At 33.8% G+C, this 21,173-nt stretch overlaps 3 protein-coding genes across 4 annotated transcripts in view; 2 read left to right on the top strand and 1 right to left on the bottom strand.

Moving 5' to 3' along the window:
* The window catches only part of LOC124644512 (lysosomal alpha-mannosidase-like), a 47,646-nt gene that overhangs the window by 5,102 nt on the left and 21,371 nt on the right, over positions 1-21,173 (top strand). The gene's annotated exons all lie outside the window — the stretch shown is intronic.
* Positions 17,797-18,937, bottom strand: LOC124644513. The gene is made up of 2 exons (XM_047183942.1): positions 18,706-18,937; positions 17,797-18,381 (listed from the first exon to the last, which is right to left on the bottom strand). Coding segments are annotated over exons 1-2 (531 nt in total). The 5' UTR covers positions 18,708-18,937; the 3' UTR covers positions 17,797-17,852.
* LOC124644514 lies at positions 19,363-20,063 on the top strand. Its single transcript, XM_047183943.1, has 2 exons — positions 19,363-19,525; positions 19,710-20,063. Exons 1-2 carry the CDS (start codon positions 19,520-19,522, stop codon positions 20,040-20,042), a joined length of 339 nt encoding a protein of 112 aa, XP_047039899.1. The 5' UTR covers positions 19,363-19,519; the 3' UTR covers positions 20,043-20,063.

The following is a 21,173-nucleotide window of genomic DNA, read 5'->3' as shown; positions in this document are numbered from 1 at the left end:
TTTTTTCCAGTCTAGATTCTAGGATAAGTCCTAACCAGGCGACATACAGTTAGATGGCACAGATTTTTTCTTTAAAATTCCTGTTCTAGACGTGTGCGCTTTATAAATTGTTTATATAAGTTACACTTTTAGACGCGGGTTCACTTGTTTTAGGTCCGGTAGCTCCCTTCCCTTTCTTAATCCCTTTTGGGCCCAAGTTTATTTACCGACAAAATACACGTCAATTTTCTTAAATTAACAGGGGCGCGATTCTACTAATTTAACATTCAATTCACATCTGACTGAGATCCAATTCGATTGAAGCGTATGTGACATTCCGCTATTTTTCTTTTAAATAAACGTTTATATCAGTTTCTGTGATTAAATAATTAATCATATTGTCTGAAAATTACGATTACTTACGATTGCAATATGATTGTAGAGCAAACTTCCACCGTATAGACCAAATGGCAGATCAATCACAAACCAATCGAATGTCTTATATATTAGTAGCAGAATGCCCGCAATGGTAAAAACAGCTACTGCGATTCAATTTCTATTCAATTTTGACATTATTAACTTAGCAGAATCGGGCCCCTGTAGTTGTTATTCCCATCTTAAACTTACCATCAACAGTTGTAGTTAAACCTTGCTACTTGTTACCAAGCCATTTATCAGTTAAGTAGCTACTTAACTGACGATTATGTTAACTTAATAACCGAGTGCAGTTTTATGCAATAATAGATTACTGATAACGCCTATCGGATCAAATGAAGTGTTTTTCGACCTATATATTGCTTGCGACATTGATTCTCTTATTATCTAGTATGTCGCTTACGAAACTAAAATACTAGGGTATTAGAGTTTTGTCAAACACTAGCAGTTTTCCCGCGGTTTCACCCGCGTCCCGTGGGAACTATGGGCCGTACCGGGATAAAACTTTTTGGGCCTAGAAGTCGGTGGCAAAATTAACTTAGGGACATCCATTAGACACCGACTTCTAGGCCGATGCACTTAAAATTTTTTTTTTGGCTTTTTAGTTTTTTTGGAAGTCGGTTTTTTTTTTGTAAAAAAGTTTATTATTTTCAGCTTTTCAGTGATACGAATAATTGTCACACATAACTGGAAAGTTCTCATCAATACGAATAATAAAAACCCAAACACGAGGCAGTTTACATATTCGGTTGTCGAGTTCCCTCGACCTTCTCTGGTCTCCATCGTCAGGTCAGCTCCAAACCTTCACTGTTGCAAAGGTCTCCTCGTCAATACGAATAATATAAGCCCAAACACGAGAAAGTTTACATATTCAGTTGTCGAGTTCCCTCGACCTTCATTGGTCTCCATCATCAGGTTAGCTCAAAACCTTCACTGTTGAATAGTGCTATCAGGCAAACACCTGAGTGTCAAGTTTTCACCCTATGTATTCCTACAACTTTCGAAAGTTGCTCTCGATTTCTCAGGGTTTCCATCATCAGATCCTGACCTGATGATTATGGCCACCTGGGAGGTAAACCCTATCAAATAAAAAATAATAATTTTGCAAATCGGTCCAGGCGTCTTCGAGTAACCTCTGAATTGAGAACCTCCTTTTTGGGAAGTCGGTTAAAAAGTCCTATCAAGATTAATAATAATATAATAATAATAATGTCGGGACACCTTTTTCACACACGGTCGGTTAGCCCCATGGTAAGTTATTTATTAACTTGTGTTATGTGTGCTAACACAACTGATAAACTACATATAGCTACATATATACATATTTATAAATACATATCATAACACCCAGACCACGGCCAACAAGCATGCTCATCACTCAAATGTCGACCGAACCGGGAATCGAACCCGGGACCTCAGGTTCGGCGGTCCGGCATGTTGACCATTGCGCCATCGAGGTCGTCAAAGATTGTTTACCTTAAGTTAAGTGCCTTCTCAAATAGAGGTAGCCAGCTATTTTGTAATGTTTAGAATGTTTTCCTATTTATGTTATGTTAACAATGCATTGTCTGCATTGTTACAATTACATATTTTAAAATAAAACTATTATCGATGACTTAACTACCTAGTAGAATAGATAATCATAGTATACATAATATCCTACTTTATATTTGTATACTTACCAGCTGTTTTCCGCGGTTTCATCCGCGTCCCGTGAGAACTATTGTCCGTACCGCGATACAACATAGCCTATGTTACTCGGGAAGAGTGTAGCGCCCCAACAGTGAAAGAATTTCTCAAATCAGACCTATAGTTTCGGTAGCCCCAAATAAGCAAACAAAATAAGGTTTTCCTTTAAGTATAGATAGGTTAGTATAGATATTGAGAGTGCATGTAACAGAAATGAGAATGCTGAGATGGATGTGTGGTGTTACAAGAATGGATAAAGTGAGGAATGATTACATTAGAGGAAGTCTGAAAGTAGCGCCAGTTACAGAAAAGATGAGAAGTAGAAGATTGTCGTGGTATGGGCATGTAATGAGGAGGGATGATACGCATGCAACAAAGTGTGTGCTAAGTATGAATGTAGATGGATGGAGAGGAAGAGGAAGACCTAAGAAAAGATGGATGGATTGCCTGAAAGATGATATGAATAGGAAGGGAGTGAGTGTCAGTATGACGAGTGACAGGGGAAAATGGAAGAAAATGACATATTGCGCCGACCCCAAGTAATATTTGGGAACAGGGCAGGAGAAAGAAGAAGGTTAGTATAGATATTATATTTACAAGTTCATCATCATCCTCCTACCCTTATCTCAATTTTATTTGGGGTCGGCGCAGCATGTTTTCTTGTTCCATAGTTTTCTATTCATAATATACTGCAATATGTTTTAGCATAAGTTTTACAGCCGGCCACCTGCTTGACGCTAACTCTCCCTGGGAATGTTATTGAGGTGGTTTGTCCGCCACCTTTCGGGTAGCCCAAAGTGCTGGTGGAATGCACTAGGCCTTAGCTCCCTTAGTCGCCCCTTACTACACCCACGGGAGATAGATGGGGAGGTCCTATTCTGATCCGGGACGGTCACGGATTATTTAAATTTAAAAGTTGTTCACCTTAATTTTACTGAAGTCCCGGCTATATATGTATAGCCTGGTCCGCAGCTGGGAATTAAATCGGTTCAGTATTATATAATATTAGGTGAGCTAGTGTGAAAAGTCGTGGTGGCCTAGTGGGTAAAGCACCAACCTCTCAAGTATGAGTGTGTTCGATTCCAGAGGCAAGTACCAATGCAACTTTTCTAAGTTTGTATGTACTTTCTGAGTATATCTTGGACACCAATGACTGTGTTTAGGATGGCACATTAAACTGTAGGTCCCGGCTGTCATTGAACATCATTGGCAGTCGTTATGGGTAGTCAGAAACCAGTAAGTCTGACAACCAGTCTTATCAACAGGTATGGGTTGTCCGGGTAACTGGGTTGAGGAGGTCAGATAGGCAGTCGCTCCTTGTGGCACACTGGTACTCAGCTGCATCCGGTTAGACTGGAAGCCGACCCCAACATATGTAGTTGGGAAAAGGCTCGGCAGATGATGAGTGTTCTAATAGGTGAGCGTTCATAACAATGGACCAATACTTAGTTAATTAGTTACATATGTCCTGATAATTAAGTTTGTCTTTTAGAGTCATTAGGAGTAATTACCATACCAGTTAAGAATTGGTTCAAATTCCTAAAACGTAGTTAAGATAAACTAACGTTTAACTATTCTGTAATCTTTGCTAATGTTTTCTTTTAAATACATGTCATTTACTTAACTGTAAATTTTAACCAGAGTATGGAAAGATGGTTAATGATGATTTGCTTGTCGTTAAGTCGCTGCCCAAGACTTGGAGTTTCTTGCCCGTTCTTCTCCATAGGAAGCTACTTTTGGAATGGGCAACTAGAATCAAACTTAGTTACATTCTTGACGTTCATAAGTGCTTGTAAAGGCCTAAATGAAGTAAATGATTTGACTTTGACTTTGTTCACCGACGATATAGAAGTCAGTGTTTTTAAAACAAATGTTTACCATGAATGGTTACGTTCACTTTTCAAAGGAAACAGTTGTTATAAGAAAGAAGGACCTTTTAATAAATGGGCCTAATTAGCCTAAGTTACTCCTTGTTACATAATCTATCTACTAGTGAAAGTCCGGTTAAAATCGGTCCTGTCATTTATGAGATTAGCCGGAACATACAGACATACAAACAAAATTGGTAAAAACTGTTGTTTTGTTATAAAATGCTGTTATAATTTTAATATTACTAACAAAAACAAATACTATAGTTTTATTAATTTGTGTGTATGATGTAGACAGTGTCACTATCGGAGAGCAATGAACCTTTGTGAGTTTATTGACAGATATATTATTACAATCAGTATAGTTTATTGACAGATATATATTCTACTAAGTAAAGTATGAAATGTAATTAATTATATTTCAATAAACGGTCTCGGAAGAAGTAAAAGTGAGTCCCGGCAGTCATTTGAACATCTTTGGCAGTCGTTACGGGTAGTCAGAAGCCAGTAAGTCGGACAACCCGACTTAAATGGCATGAGGAGTTCAGATAGACAATCGCTCTATGAAACACTGGTATTCAGCTGTTTCTAAATATTTATATCTTAGACACCAATGACTCATGCCGGGGCTACGGGATTGTTCGCGTTAGTTACCGCGGCCCTGGTACATCAAAGGCCTACGACGGAACACGACGGTTTTTAGTCTGTAAGAGTCTGGATACCAATCCACTTCTCACTCACGTGATGATTGACGCTCATTCCTTCTCTCTAAGAGAAGTTGCCTGCGCTCAGAAGTTGAACCATAAAAATTCAATGAATAGTTTAAAAAACTAAAAAACACGCTAGTCATGTATTGTCATCAGAACTCAGAGCGTGTGCATAATTTCATCCTAATTGAAGACCGGGAAGTGAGTCAAATTAAAATTCCAAGATTTTCTTATGTACATAGTTACAAGGGAAGCTAATATAAACGTGTCATAATCATCGGCAAGGATATTGAGCCCTGATCTTCACCTGCGCAGAAGTGATTTATTGGTTTATTGCCTTAAAGGTAGAATTCCGTGGGTCGCGGCTTACGCAGCCGCGCGCGGCTTACGACAGTCGTCGGCCGCGCGCGACAATAGTCAACCTATGAAAATGTATGGCGCCGCTGCCGAGGCTCGCGACAGTCGCGCGCGGCCGACGAATTTCGTAAGCCGCGCGCGGCATTGTGTTGAAATTAGTAGATTTTGTTCGTCCGTTCCCTCTAGTCGAAGTGCTAATTGATATCCTTGAAGAAGAAGAGGATGACGTATTGCTGTGGCTGTATTATGAAAATAGATTACCAATCGACCCTATTTTTAAAAAGTAGAAATGATGAAGGATACTACCCAATACTGATTCAAAAGCATTTGTATTGTAATGAAAACAAAAGGAAGTTTTGCCGACTAAATAAAAACAATTCAATTCTGGTTTTACTAAAATTATATAGATTTTACTAAGCGCTAGACCATGTTGAGATGCATACGGCCGCGCGCGGCTTACGAAATTCGTTGGCCGCGCGCGACAGTCGCGGACCACGGCAGCGGCGCCATACATTTTAATAGGTTGACTATTGTCGCGCGCGGCCGACGACTGTCGTAAGCCGCGCGCGGCTGTCGTAGCCGCTATCCTCGGAATTCTACCTTTAGTGTACAGTGCGCAAAGCGATCCCCACTCTTCCGCCGAGAGCTCATTATCCGTGCCGATAACTATAAAAAGGCTGATGATGATATGAAAATAAATACCCTTGAAATCACTCCAGCGCAGCCACAGGGCAAGCTTAGTAATATACAACTTATACATTCACTAGCGACCCGCCTCAGCTTCGCGCGGGATAACAGTATTTCCCCACTATTTAATGGATGTTATTATACACTAGCTTTTGCCCGCAACTTCGTTCGCGTGGAATAGTGACTACCAGCAGATTTTTGATTTGACCAATAGATGGCGCTATATGTCCGGAATAATTTTATTTTTATTTTTTTTGTAATAAAAACTATCCTATGTCCTTTCTCAAGTTTCAAACTATGTCTGTACCAAATTTCACACAAATCGGTTCAGTAGTTTAGGCGTGAAGAAAAGACAGACAGACAGACAGAAAGACAGACAGACAGAAGTAGTGTAGAATTGGGGTTCCTGGATCAAAAAAATCCAGGAACCCCAATTCCACACATGAATTATACCTACTAGACTACCTATCAATCAATCTAACCTGATCTGATATCTGGTGTGTGTGTGTGTGTGTGTGTGTGTGTGTGTGTGTGTGTGTGTGTGTGTGTGTGTGTGTGTGTGTGTGTGTGTGTGTGTGTGTGTGTGTGTGTGTGTGTGTGTGTGTGTGTGTGTGTGTGTGTATCTGTTTCTGGAGCTTAATATTTAGCAGGTGTTTAATGAAATACGTTGGGTCTTATTTTTACGATATCTTTATTTAAATTAACAGTATCGAGAAACAATTACAAAATCCAGACCCGAACAAATATCAACTCTTGTTCGTGTGGGAATCGAAGCCACGACACTCGGTTTAGATGGATAAAGAACGTGTTATATTGCACTCAGTTGTGACCGGGGGTCTTAACCATTAAGCCAAACGTGTCGTCGAATATGTAACAAAATAGCGAATTGCTTCATGCACTTTGTTTACAATAATGAGACATGTATTGTATGACATCATTCATTAGATGCTCTTCCATATATAGTTTTCATTGCAACATGAAAGATTTCTCCCTAACACAATTATTTACGATGTTTTGACACTTATTGACATATTCTCCCCCTTTCACAGCGTTCAAATAAAAACACTGTGGAAAATTTATAGCATGCTGCATCCAAGGATCATCATAAATTTCCCAATCTTCTATAACACCTCCGCATGAAAAACATGCTGCTTTATCATATGGATTATTTCCGTAATAAAAGAATCCCGCATCAGCCATTTCCATCACTAATCTTTTCCTTGAGTTACTCGTCCCCCAATAATAATTAAAGGATAATTCACGTATTTTGTATGTATTATACATATCATATCGAGGTTTATATTCAGTTTGAAACATATTTTATTTATTTAGTACTAGTTCTTGATGCTAATAATTATAAACGAAGAATGACACTGCTTTAATGCTGCAAGCAATTTATAAACGTGATTGTATAGGATTGGGAGAGATAGTAAACATATTATAAAAAAATGAAACAAGTTTTTTTTATTGCATAAAAAATTTATTATCATGGCACCATTTATTTAAACACAATATATTTTTTAAAGCACATACAGAGTTATGATAAATACAATTATACAAATCTTCAGAATGTTTATATTGATCATATAAATGTACTAAACTAGAACAACCCTTATCTTCTAAATTAAATATATTACTATTACTATTTTCTAAAATATGCTTTAACCATAAAACTTTTTCTGAACCTTTAACATAAACACATTTATCTCTTAATATATCGAAAACCAAAGTCTGGTAATAGGAATAAGGTACAAATCCTTCACTCCAATATATCTTTTTGTTACGTTGAATCCAAAGAACTGTCTTCTTTTCAGAGTCCGTTAAATTTTTAAATGGAAATGGCGGCTTAACTAAAAACACTTGTAATTGTTTGTTACACAAGATAGCGATTTCTTTTAATATAAATTCATTTGCTTCTGTTCTAAATCCCTGAATATCAACAACAGCAATCATGATAACCTGCGCACTATGTTGCTGAGAGGTTTGTATTCCACAAGTCGATCGTTTATAATTAAACAATACGCAGTTGTTTTATCTGATATTGGTGTGGAACATTCCACTTCTAACCGCACGTCCACTGGACCGGTTTTTAAACTATCGTTTTGTCTTGAGCAATCCAAGATGAAAAGGGGGGCCTTTTCTTTAAAATCTGTTAGATCTAGCAATGGGTCTACAGGACTGTTGTAGTACGACTGACGAAATTTCACATACATATCATATAATATACTGTACTTGTTCTCAGAAAACTTTAAACTCAAAGGTTCGTAGGGATAATATTGCGAATTCAAAAAGAGTGTTACGTTGGTCACTTCACAATGATCGAATAGTGAACTGTCTTTAGTCCTATTATTTCTCCTATTAGTTTGCAAGCAAAATATAACATATCTAGGCTTTTCCAATTGTGAAGCTGTTTTAACTGACCAAGAATGCTTTGTAGTTTTAGGTAGCAAGGGATACTCATATAAATCCCAATTTCTAAAAGCCATCTGAATAGGTCTATCTCTTTCTAAATGTTTTAAAAGCGTTAGTCGTTCTCGATCTGACACTTTTATATGTGGCACCCTCCACTGAACTCTTTGTATATCTATTTGAAAATTAACAACATCATCAGTAAGGATAACACTATTTAAGTTAGAGTTACTTCTACTCAAAATAAGTTCATGTTTACAATTTATCACAATTTTATTGTAATCTTCTGCAAACCCTAAAACCTTATTCAATGGTATCACAGCACTAAAATGTCCATCACTTTGAAATCCTGCTAATTTCCAACCCCATAAAGCCGCAACTTTATTTTCTGCTTCATTTAATGAAATGTATGATTTTATTGTTGACGTAATTCCCGAATTTTTAATACGGTCTATTTCGATACCATTCATTTCGTATCTGATGTCTTGAAACAAAGACATAACAGGGTTATTAGTGAACGTAACAGTTTTCTTGATCGGATTCCCATCTTTACCGAACAGCCTTGTCTGTCCTTCGATGTAAATTGAACTGGCTGATGGTAGCACGTATATGTCTTGCTGATGTATGGGGATTCTGATTTCATCGTTTTCTCTAAAGCTGTTATTGTAGGGATTGTATGTATGGATTTCATAACTTTCAATCGAACTGTCGAAATGCGGTAATTCAGTTATCTGTAGCATATTCATACTTTAAACCCAAGGGCTTTAAGAAAGTCTTTATTTGCTTTAGTCAGTTTCTTAATTTTTGTATTACGTCCTTGCACCTTAGCGGTCGCAGAAGAAATAAACTTATTTATTTTCATTCCAGTGTTTTTATAATATACTATCATTTTGATTTTCTTAAGTGCAGACGTAACTGAATATATTCTTCTTTGAAGTTAATACAGTGACCAAATTGATCAACAATCTTAACAGATATGGATGAAATTATATTTTTGTTCACTGGAAAGTAAATAACGTTTTGTGGTATCTCTATATAATCATGACTTAGCGAAGTATCTGATACAAATTCATGAATAAAATGTGTTGGTAATCCGTTGCAGTATGAACCGTACACAAGATCACATTCAATTTTGATCACAGACAGAGTGCTAGTTTTAATCGGAATATCTGGTCTTGAATTCAATACTGAAAAGTATAGTAAACCGCACTCGTATTGATCAGATAAATGAAGAGGTGGTTGAAAATACGAGACCAGTTCTGATGTATTTCCAGAGATGGTAACCGTAGTAGACATGCTTATATACTGGACTGTTATGAAAGATCCCGTTTATTTTATTGCTTTGTTGACCAAAAATTGTTTAAGAAGTGTATACAAAGATGCCCGCAATTAAAGGGATGGTCACGTTGTATATTTTCATAATTGTAGTTCACTTTAGAACCCACATATTTTATAAATTCCTTTGGCGGCTTAAGATTTCCGTAACTATCAAAATACTCAATGTAATCGTCGTATTTTGCATAGGCTACCCAATGAGAGCCAGAGTTTTTAGAGCTATCTAAATTAATAACACCACATTCTTTTTTGAAGGGGTATTTAGGGAGCTCATCTCTCATAAAGACACCTCTAAAATATGGGATGCTATTTCCATACTTTAAAATGTCCAAGTTAGTTAAAGCGCGATTGGGTAGCCGAAGTCTTAGTTTTTTTCTTTTGATATGAATATTCCAAACCCATCTTTATGTGGCTTAAGGTGTAGCCCTTTTCCTATGCAAAGAGCCTCCATTTTTTCATTATGTCTCTTTGACTCAGCTAACAGTTTTTTAGCCATCTTGAATTCATTTATGGTTTTAGCAATGCCAGCTGCACCGCCTGCTAGAGCTCCAGCAGCAGATAATCCCGCAAATATAGGAATTAAAGGTAGCACTCCACCTGTTCGTGGTATAGGAATGACTCGAGGAAGTTTGATGGATGAACTATCAGCTAATTCTCTGGCAGCAGCCATAGCTAATTCTATCGCTGCTTTTTTGCATTTTGGTTTTAATTTTTTGATTTGTTTTTTCGTTTTGGTAATAACGCTTTTAAACTTATTTTTTAATCCTTTTCCAGTTGTATCTTTTTGAGAACACTTGTTGCTACATTTCTTTAGACCAGAACCAGTTTTAATTTTCATTGACATAGCGTTGCGTACTAAGCGTGCCGCGAGTTTTTCACCTGGACTTGCATCCAAGGCAGCTGCTCGTTCTTTCGCCATATTAAACAAAGTTAAATCTGCCTTGTGACGATCCTCTAAGTTTGATGACTTGTGATAAGCGATGTCGTGCTCCTTGCAATACTCGTCTAATTTATTAATACCTTTATCTCCACGTCTAAGTCTTTTAATTATTTTTGTGCCAGGCCCACAATATTTATAGCCTGGTAAATGTAACTCAAACGGTAAATTATTTATTATCCAATTGAGAAGACTGCTCTCTCCAATACACATCATAAGACTGATAAGTTATGAATTGAACACTTAATAAATAGTGTTGTTAAGTGAATTAATTTGTTACAATTTATTCGACTTTTCAATCCAGCTATTCTCAGAAGAAGGTAGACCTAACCATTTCACTAAAACTTTATTTCCTTTACTTCTTAGAACTTTCTCTACTAGATATACATTGGAATGTTTCGTTTTTTGAAGCTCTTGTGCATAAAATGCACCTAAAATAGGTTGACCTCTAATTGTATCTTCAATTAAATATGTAACAGGAGTTGTATTTTGTATTTTTTTTATTTTAAATATTTCTGTTGACCAGTTGGGTGTATATCCTTTTTCAAAAGTTCCCTTATATTTACTTATACGCACATAATCGTCTACTTTAAACTTACTTTTTGTATTTTCATTTTTTACTAAAGTTATATATCTTTCCAATATATGTTTTTTATTTTTACTATTTACACTTGCAGGAATTTCATCAATTGTGCGATGATGAGTGTGATTATATTTATAAACAACATTATCAAGAGTGTTATCTACCCATTTATAGTTACCTTTTAAATTAAATTCTTTATACAGATTAGATTTTAGTGTTCGGATAAATCTCTCAACAATTGAAGCTTTTTTTGTTGAAAATGTTGAATAATGATTAATATGATAAGATTTCATAAGTGCTTTAAATGTATTGTTATAAAACTCAGTCCCATTATCAGTTTGCAGATTTTTAGGCACACGTCCTTGGTTTAATAACGTCTTGAAAGTATTACTAACAACATCTTTGGTCTTACATTTCAAAGGAAAGGCCCATGCGTATTTCGAAAATGTATCAATAACGGCGAGAATAAATCTAAATTTTTTATTTTCCTTAGAAATTGATTGCATATCTATTAAATCCGCTTGCCATAGATCATCTATATCTTTCATGATAACGTGTCTTCGTGAAAAGTTTACTCTAGCATTTTTATGAATTTCGTTGACCACATCGGCTTTACTCATGTTTATTTTTTTCTAGTTTTAATATCTCTCTCTTAACAAGTTTAATGTGATACTGAATAAAAGGCACCTTACTTTTACTATTTATTCTTTAATAATGTCTGCTTCCTTTAATTCTTCAATTATTGAAAAAATTTCATTATCATGGTTTGTGTTGCCAGCATCTCTTGATGCAACTAATAACTGCAATCTCTCAACCAGTTCATTTGGGTCATCCCAATAAACTAAATCAGTGTTCTTTTTGTATTTCTTGAGCTTTGGCAACTTTCCTCCTTGTTTAATGGGAGTTTTATCATTTGATATGACGGAAAGCAGTGGTTTGATGATTGCACGATATTTTGTTCCTTTATCTCCTCTTATTTGACCATTAGGATTAAAATCTCTTTTGTGTGCATTTGTAAAATGCAACATATCCTTATAGACAAGCTTATCTCTCTCAGATATTAATTTTAAATCCGGTTTTCTTCGAAGTAAAAGTTCTTTTAGACCAGGGGTTAAATTATAGGCTCTGTCGTCGATTTTAACCATAATTACATTATCGTTATTCAAGTTTTCCGTTTTAGAAAAGGATACTATTGAATTGCCCATCCATAATTTTTTATTTTCACTTCTTATCCCGAAAGGTATATTTACACCATCATAAATATCATGGATATCATGCCCTTCTAATGAAATTTCTAGGTCATCTGGTGCCCCCATTTTAGGCGACTTTTCAAATAATAGTTCAGAATCTTGTTTAGGATCGTAACAGTCTTCAAACTTTGCAAATGAGCTAGTATTATTGTCATTAGATTCAATGCTGTCATTATTACTGAAAGTTGTATTTTCCACATTCCTATTTTTTATTATAGATAGATTCGAATCAACAAGGGTTTTAAGAGGATCTGCAATAGGTTTCAGCATTTTATCGAGTGACAAATTCATAGCGTATTCCTGGGTCTTCATTTGTTTTATTTTATTCTTAATGGAGTCTACTGACTTCATTAATTCTATTCTAATATTTTTCTCCATCTTACGTTAAACGACTGCATTCACTCATGGAAGAAATAATACTAGTTTTCATTTATATGGTATTCATAATTATATATTGTATCAGTTTCCACCACCAACATTCATCAAATTTCCAAAATATATCAAAATTATTTCTATACCTTCCATGATTCATTACTCATACAAAGTACAAACGTCCCTTGACCATATATTTTCTACATGCACTTCCTATGTAATTGTGAAGCAATCATTAGGTATATGGTAGATAAAGATAAATTTATTTATTATTCAAAGTTAATGAAATTATCAAATGATTTTCTATATCTGCCATGTTTCAAATCACAGTCTTTATTGATAGTCAAAAAATCGTATGGACCCCGCCATACTTCTGAACAGAGATTTTTGAATTTAGACCATTCCATATCTGAACTTACATGTTCATCATAAATATGTTTTAAGTTTATATCATCTTGTTTGAAGATAATCAGAAAGTTAACATTGTCGCGTAACAACTGCTTTGGTACTTTTGAATATGTCTGAGATAAGTAAAAACAATCTATTGCTCTGTGCCTTCCCATTGTAAAATAATTACGTATGTTTATTTGTTTTTCACCAACCACATCATCAAATATTATTATAGAATTAGGTAATGCATCATTAGGATGAATCACATCTTCATCGAATGTAAAAATAAATAGTTTCACACTTGGAACTCTATCCAGGATTTCTTTGAGAAAGCGATATTTTGATTGTGAGCTTGTTTTGGAATACAAATATACGTTTTGAAATTTTAGCCCATTTTCATGAATTAATAAGCTTAACATGACGTTAGTTTTTCCACAATTCGAAGGACCACATATTATACTGCGGATGTTATTCGGGAGAAGTACGCTATGTTTCGAGTGCAGCGTATTCTCCTTCACATCAATATTTTTAACTGCTAAGGATACCGGGTGTTTAATCCACTTCATTTTTGTGTCTGACATAAATAATATTTGTTCTGGTATTTATATAGTTACAAGAGATCAGGGATTTCTTTTCCTTTCATTACAACTAAGACTTTATTTTATATAAGAATAAAATCAACTGATAAAAAAATATTAGCCAGTCAATCAAGATAATATCGAAATTAACCACCCTGGATGCGCCGAATATACTCGATACCGAATATACTAATTTACTCGAGGAGCCTATTTTCACGCAACGCTTATACATGAGAAAATCACTTTAAATATCGTAAATGACAAAACCTCAGTAGGTAATTAAATAAAACACATATAATTATGATTCATATAACAATCATTTATTTCCATTTGTATTTTATTACATATATTACAACACACAATAATTTGCACTTTGCAATTACACAATATTTTTTTATTATTAAAGTTAAAAAAGTCGTTAACATTAGTTAGCATACGTGATTACAATGACCCCAAGGTACAGTGTCAATTTGGTTTCTTAAAATTTGCCTTTTATCGTCTATTCTATTCAGGACTACTTTATTTACTGTTTCTGAGAATAGCACATGTTTCATTGATCTGATCATATTCATCTTTCGCTTTAAAGATAAATTTTTAAATAAAGCGTGCTTATAGTTACGTGATTTTAAACTACTGGTTATAGATTTTGATACACCTTTAGCTTTATTAATTTGCATTTTTAGTGATTTTATACAGTACAGTTTCGCTCTTAAGCCTATAAATTCAATAATTGGGTCACCTCCTAATTCATCCTTAAATAAACCAGGTATTCTTTCATTGACCTTTGGAATACAGTAATTATTGTTAGATTCAAAATTACTTGTGTCAAATTCTGTTAAATTCTGTCGTATATCTTTATATATGTCGTTAGTGTTAATTAAATACAATAAACTGTCTGTATCGGTGTAACACAATTTAGCTTTATCACCATATTTATTCTTAATAAAATTATAATGAAAATTGTACAAATGTTGTTTAGAGTATTCTAATACCGCAAATCCAACATATATTGGTCTATCTAATATAAGTTTTTCTAGACTGAGTTGTATAGCTAAAAAGTTTTCATTAAATACGGAAATACTTTTTAAATTAGGTTTTGCGATTAATTTCTCAGCACCTACTGTTTTGTTGGTTTTGTTCGAATAATCACTCCATTTACTTATTAATTTCACTTCAACATGCTTTCGTTTATTTTCTATTGTTTTTCCAAAAATTGAATTATTGAACAATTTAAAAAAATCTCTTTCAAATGAAGTTAAAGCTGCTTGCCGTAGTCTAGTATTCAAATCTATATATTTTTTTAAAAAACTTTCTTGTCTAAAACAAAGGATTCTATGAATTTTTTTCAAAAGCAAACCATTTTTGAGACATTCTTTTAAATGAACATAATGAATGATGTAATTATATTTATCATACAAATTTGCGATTAGTTTTTGCGTTTTCCCTCCAATAGGAGTGAATTTCTCTGGAGCAAAAGGCAAGTCACTATGTAAATTATGTAAATGATCTGGATACGTTATATCTACTTCTAAAATGTAACCGAACTCTGAATTATCGGGAATATTAAGCACATTAAAATATTTCATATCATTGTCGGTCATGAACTTAAATTCTGAAACGGGTAATTTTTTCGTCATAGCATATCCGTAAAGATTATTACAGTCTAAGTAAATTAAATAAGTTGATGGCTTTGAATTATCGAAATGAGGTAAATAAACATTATTCGCTTTGGCATATCGTAGAGAACATTGAGCTAACCCACCTCGTATTCCTTTTTCCAACATTTCGTAAATTTCTAAGTCATGAATCATTTCTAACTGAACACCTGTGTAAAGGAGCATAGCGTCCCAACTCAATCCAGGTGAACTTACATAATATGCAGGATCAAGTTTATAATGCTGGAGACAAATGTTTCTGAAGCTTTCAAATATATCACACAATAATAGTACATCACACTTTAAATACAAGTCAGTATATTCACCAAGAGAAGTAATATTAAAAAGATTCCACACATTTTGAGCATGTTTATATTCATCATCAGTTATGTGTTTCATTTGTAAAGAGTTATAAAATTTATCCTTGTCAGGTAGTTGTGTTTCATTGTATTTAGCCCATGTACAAATATATTCATATGGGTAAATACCTTTCTTTCGCATTAAATTAAATTGATTTTTTCTCGGAAAATGTGTGAATAAATGAACAAAATCATTCTCCGTTAAACTTTTACTCAGGTTATCAAGACTTGAACTAAGAAATTTAAACGAGTCTATAAATTTAATTTGTGCTGGTTTGCATCCTTTACCAGTATTTATTATTTTTGTTATGGTTAAATATTTTTCTTTAGTTTCTGCTATAATTCTTATCTCACCTTCATATTTTGATAATTCAGTTATAAATATATGAGAATCGTAGCCAACTAAATTGTGAAATATAACGGGTATAAAGGGACAAACTCTATAATTTAAATTGCATTGCGAGTGTGCCGCACCTCTATACTCAGATGTTATATGATCATGATCGCAAACTTTATCATCAAATAATAAATCATTACAAATATGGCATGTAGTTGCATTATTATAATTATCAGTCTGATCTCTTGTCATTGGTCTCATAGGTTTCTTTGTTAATAACATTTTATGAATTAATTTCACTTCTTCAATCAAGCTTTTAATAAATACTTCCACACAGTCAGATCCTCTATATGATACAAATTTATTTAAGCTGCTATCATGAGAACAACACACATAGAAAGCAAAACAGGACGGTTGATGTACTTTATTCTTTACTGTATTTTTATCATTCTGTTCCATTTTACAGTTTAACAATATACTTTCAAAGTCAGCGTATATTACAAAATTAATTTTTTGCTTTCGCTCATAATTTTTGAATTTTAATGTACTGTTCTTATCAGGTAGTACGGTTAAAATTTGAGAGCAACTATGACAATTATACTTTATTTCAGAAGTAAAAAATTGTAAACATGTCTCACATAAATACATTCGTCCCTTATGACATGAAATTTGTCTTCGTACTAAACGTAGCAGATTTTTTATCAAACAGTAATGACCTTTATTATGTTTTTCAAAGTACAGTAAGTTTATATGTTTATCTTTCCTGCAATTCGTCACATAAATAGGTCCAGTTATAGTACCATGTTTATCAAATCCATAAATATTAATACTCAAGTCACAATTATTTTTTTCAAATAATTTTATATCTTTATATGAAGGTGGAAATGAAATTCCTCGTGTATTAAGTACTGTACTAAAATGTGGATAGGAGTTGACCCTGCAAACATTATTTTTAGCTGGAAATAATGCTGCAACTACGCACCACAAAAAACAGTATTCATCATTATTATGTATATTCAAACAGCTCTTTGTATTTTTAATAACATCTGGTAGCTCTAAATAAGTACCACCCCGCATAGGGCAATATTTATTTATATTAATTTCTAAATGATTTATTGAAACAAATGACCATCCGGATTGACAATGTTCAAATTCGGTAAATTTTCTTTTGAATGTTTCTATTACATTCAAATATATGTCATCAAAATCAGTATTATTATATATAATTTCATATTTAGTATTAAATGATTTAAGCTGTTGCTCACCTAACGTAGGCAGTAAAAAGTAAGCAAACAGCTCGAAATTAACTTTAATGCAGTTATGTCTCATTAATAACATTTTAATTATATTAGAAACATCTTTTCGCTTTTCATCTAAGAACGCCTCTGGTGTGAGGTACTCATTTTCTATAGATGGATTTAAGCGATAAGTCAGAATCCTGTTTTTAAATGCAGTTGCTATAATATCAACATTTTCAAAATTTGACTTTATTAAACAATTTGATTTATGGATATTCGTTCTTTTATGGTATCTGTATTTATGTTCGGGGATCTCAATTTTACATTTCTCGCAATATCTTTTTAATAAACAATTAGTCTCAATAACATTCGTTTCATATTCATGTTCGGGGATCTTAGTTTCGTATAAATCATTATAAGTATCTGAACTTGCTGGTATCGCATTACTCGCTTGTGTAACTGGAAACAAAATAAATATAACACATTTTAATCGTACTGAATACTTTAATTAAGAAATAGTGGGTTACAAAAAAAAAAAACTTAAAAACTAATTCACTGAATATAATGTAGGTTATAAGGTAGATTATAATAATGTAATATTATGATTATGGTTACATATGTTATAAAATAACTGATTATAATATAATATCTCATACCAATAATTGAGTATAATACATTGGTACTTAATTATTGGTATGAACTTATAAACGTTGGAGTACAGCGTTTGAACTCCCGCCTAGTACTTATAATGAATTCATTCAAGTGCCTCCACGATTCAGAATCTTCGTCAGTTTTATTTTTTATTGTTATCACCGAGTGACGCCACCTATTCACGGGTTGAATCCGCTCTATCTCGTCACACTTGTATACTTTAAGTTCTATGTAGAACGCACCTTTTTTATTCTCATCTATTTGACGAGAAAAACCGTTGGCCAGCCTCCGTGTGACATAGGAGTAAATCATCGGAGGCTTCTTCTCCGCGGGTGCGTCTACCGCGTCGTCGTCGCTGTCACTCCCGAACACCTCGCGAGCCGTAGACTTGGTAATAGGAGGGATGGGGCGAATAACTGTCTTGCCTTTCTTACTGGTAGACGGCTGGGGGCTGCGCGTTGGCGACGATTTACGTTTCTTGTTCTCCTTTGTCTTGACCTTCATCTGCACCCCGTCCGACGATTCGTCCTCCGAAGGGAAAATATGGTCAGCAGTGTGTTTGGACCTAGAAAATAAAGATAAAAAATATTAGATAACATTCATATAAATTGTGAATTGAATGATTGAAGAAAATGAATGAAAGTAACTTTAATGATTGAATAATAAGAAAATGAAACATGAGGAACACGAATGAATATATTGAGTAAGCATGATTGACAGAATACTAAATAAAACAAATAAATGTAGTGTTTGGACATAGCAAATAAAAAATATTGGGTAACATTTACATAAAATAAGAATGGAGTGATTGAAGAAATTAATAAAACTAGCTTGAATGATTTAATACTAAAAAATGAAACACCGAATGAAGTATACGAGTAATACTTACATTTTAGAAGATTGGTGGTTCTTTGGTATGTACTTCCAAATTTGGATGTGACTGCTTCTAGCTGAAGAATTGTTGTGATCCAGTCCCTGCAGATGATCTCTTAAATAGCACTACATCCACGTGACGGTATACCAATTAGGGAATAGGGCACGGGTTTGCTAAAATGCTTTGTCAGATCTACCACCCAGGTTGCTGGAAAAATAACTTAGCAACATACCGAGATCACGCAATATCAACTTTATCTACTTCATATAAGATATAATGTAGTAAAATTTAATAACACTGAAATGTAGATCTTATTCAGATTAAATAATACATACTTATTACACCTGGGTTTGCCTCCTCCTTTACGTTGGTAAGCAAATGTAATAGTATGTGCACAAATCTCTTACCATTTACCTACCTCATAAAGCTCGAACGATTGCTTTTTTTTATTTTTAACAGTCTTCAAAGAGGAGGTTATACCTATGTTATGTATACTCTAATAAAACTATTAAATACACGAGTGAAGTGGTGGGGCAACCTAGTTTATTAGTATGGATGAACAAACTTACACAAAACCGATTTCGATATATATAAAAAGTTATGTTTAATTGCAATCCGAAGCGGTGTAGCGCCGTGTTGTCTAGAGTGTAGAATTACATTTACACGTTTTAAAGTACCGATAATATCGATGCTAATTTGAACTTTATGTTCCTTTACAAAGTATTTTCTAAATTCTATATAAAGGATATAATCATGCGAAAAAATAAAAATAATTTAGTTTAATTCCATCAGCGAGCGGGGGCGCAAAGACTCTATCCTAAAATAAAATATGTCGGTGAGTTATTTTCTTTAAATAGTATCTATATATAATAACTTAATTAATTGAATGCAACTTAATAATTGTTACACATTTATATTCAATACAACACAGTTCTAATATCGATTATTTGAATTTATAAATAAAATATACCTATAATATAAGTTACAAAATTGATATTGATTATTATTATTATTTTTAGGACTATGAAAATGACCTGTTCAACTTCATTCCCATGAACAGGGCAGCTGCGGAACAAAATAACGATAAACAGTTGAACCTAGAAGGTCCTAGCAGCAAGCAACTGAAAAAATCTTCAACGGCTGCATTTACCTCTGTAAAAAAACTTACACGAGGTGCTAAAATTATAAGAATCGAGATTTATGATACCGAAAACTTCCCCGATCATATAAGTTCATTATGCAATTGTGATGCTGAGTTATGTGTGCAGCATGTGGTTAAAAATGTTTTTATGGACGATGTTTATAAATCTGTTAAAGAAATTGCTTTAAAAGTGTCAGATATAATGCCATAAATAAAGTTCAATCAATTATTATTGAATAGCATTTTTTTTTTCTACTGAAATTATGATTTTTACAACCTCTTACGATACATTTTATTTATCATCCAGTAGTTTTGATTCCTAAATTCCAATAAAAAGTGTAGAGTGAGCCCGGATCGTGTTACGAACGTGAACGGATGTTATCACGAAGTTATCACGGAGGTAAGGTAAAGGTGTATGGATTTGCGATTGGTAACTTGGTAATGGTTGTTTGTAAGTATAAATAATCCATGTTACTACATCCTCTAGGGGTTTGTAGGCTAGTGACCTATAATTGGCTAGTTATAGACAAAAGCTTAATTATTCTTCTTTTTTTGAGGGATAAGGGCTTCTCAGCTGAAATGAGCCAGTAAAAAGGTTGATAATCAATCAATTCACATAAAGTGCTGTAAGTATGTCGACAGTCCTATATAAGGCGACTATGAAAGTCATCTGAGCGCATTATAATTTCAGGGCTGCTATGTGCTAAATAAAGGATGCAGTGGAATATAGATTACACGTGTAAAATAAATAGTAATGGAAATAATGATGAATGATTACTAAGTTGTTATATCATCAGTATATTTCTTATTTATTTATTTAACAGTTTATGTACACATAAAAACACAGACAAGAATAAATAATAGAAAAAAAATTGTACAAGGGCACAGTTTACTTATCTCAAAAGTATTTTTTTTTCTTCATTGAAATCATATAAAGGTTGTCCTAGTTTATTAAACTTATTTAAAGAATATGAAAACTCTCATGATCTGTATAGTTGTACTTATCATGATTCTGTATGTGCTTTGAAAAACGTTTTTTTCACGCAGATGTTCGAATCAATGTAAGTGCAAGCAAAGTAAATACAATGAAAACCATATAAGGCAGTGCATCGAATGAATGATGAATGATGTCATACAACATGCATATCGTTAAAATAAACAAAGGGCATGAAGTAGTCCGCTATTTTGTTACATATTTGACGACACGTTTGGCTTAATGGTTAAGACCTGATCACACAATCAAATACTAAATTTCACATTCCTTAATCACAAAGCCGAAGTGTCGTGGGTTCGATTCCCACACGGACAAGTTAATATTTGTTCCGGTCTGGTTTTTTGTTTT

The sequence above is a fragment of the Helicoverpa zea genome, chromosome 30 (genome assembly GCF_022581195.2).
Source record: "Helicoverpa zea isolate HzStark_Cry1AcR chromosome 30, ilHelZeax1.1, whole genome shotgun sequence".
NCBI lineage: Eukaryota > Metazoa > Arthropoda > Insecta > Lepidoptera > Noctuidae > Helicoverpa > Helicoverpa zea.
Note: the sequence above shows the minus strand (reverse complement) of the source record. Positions and strands in the feature narration are given on the sequence as shown.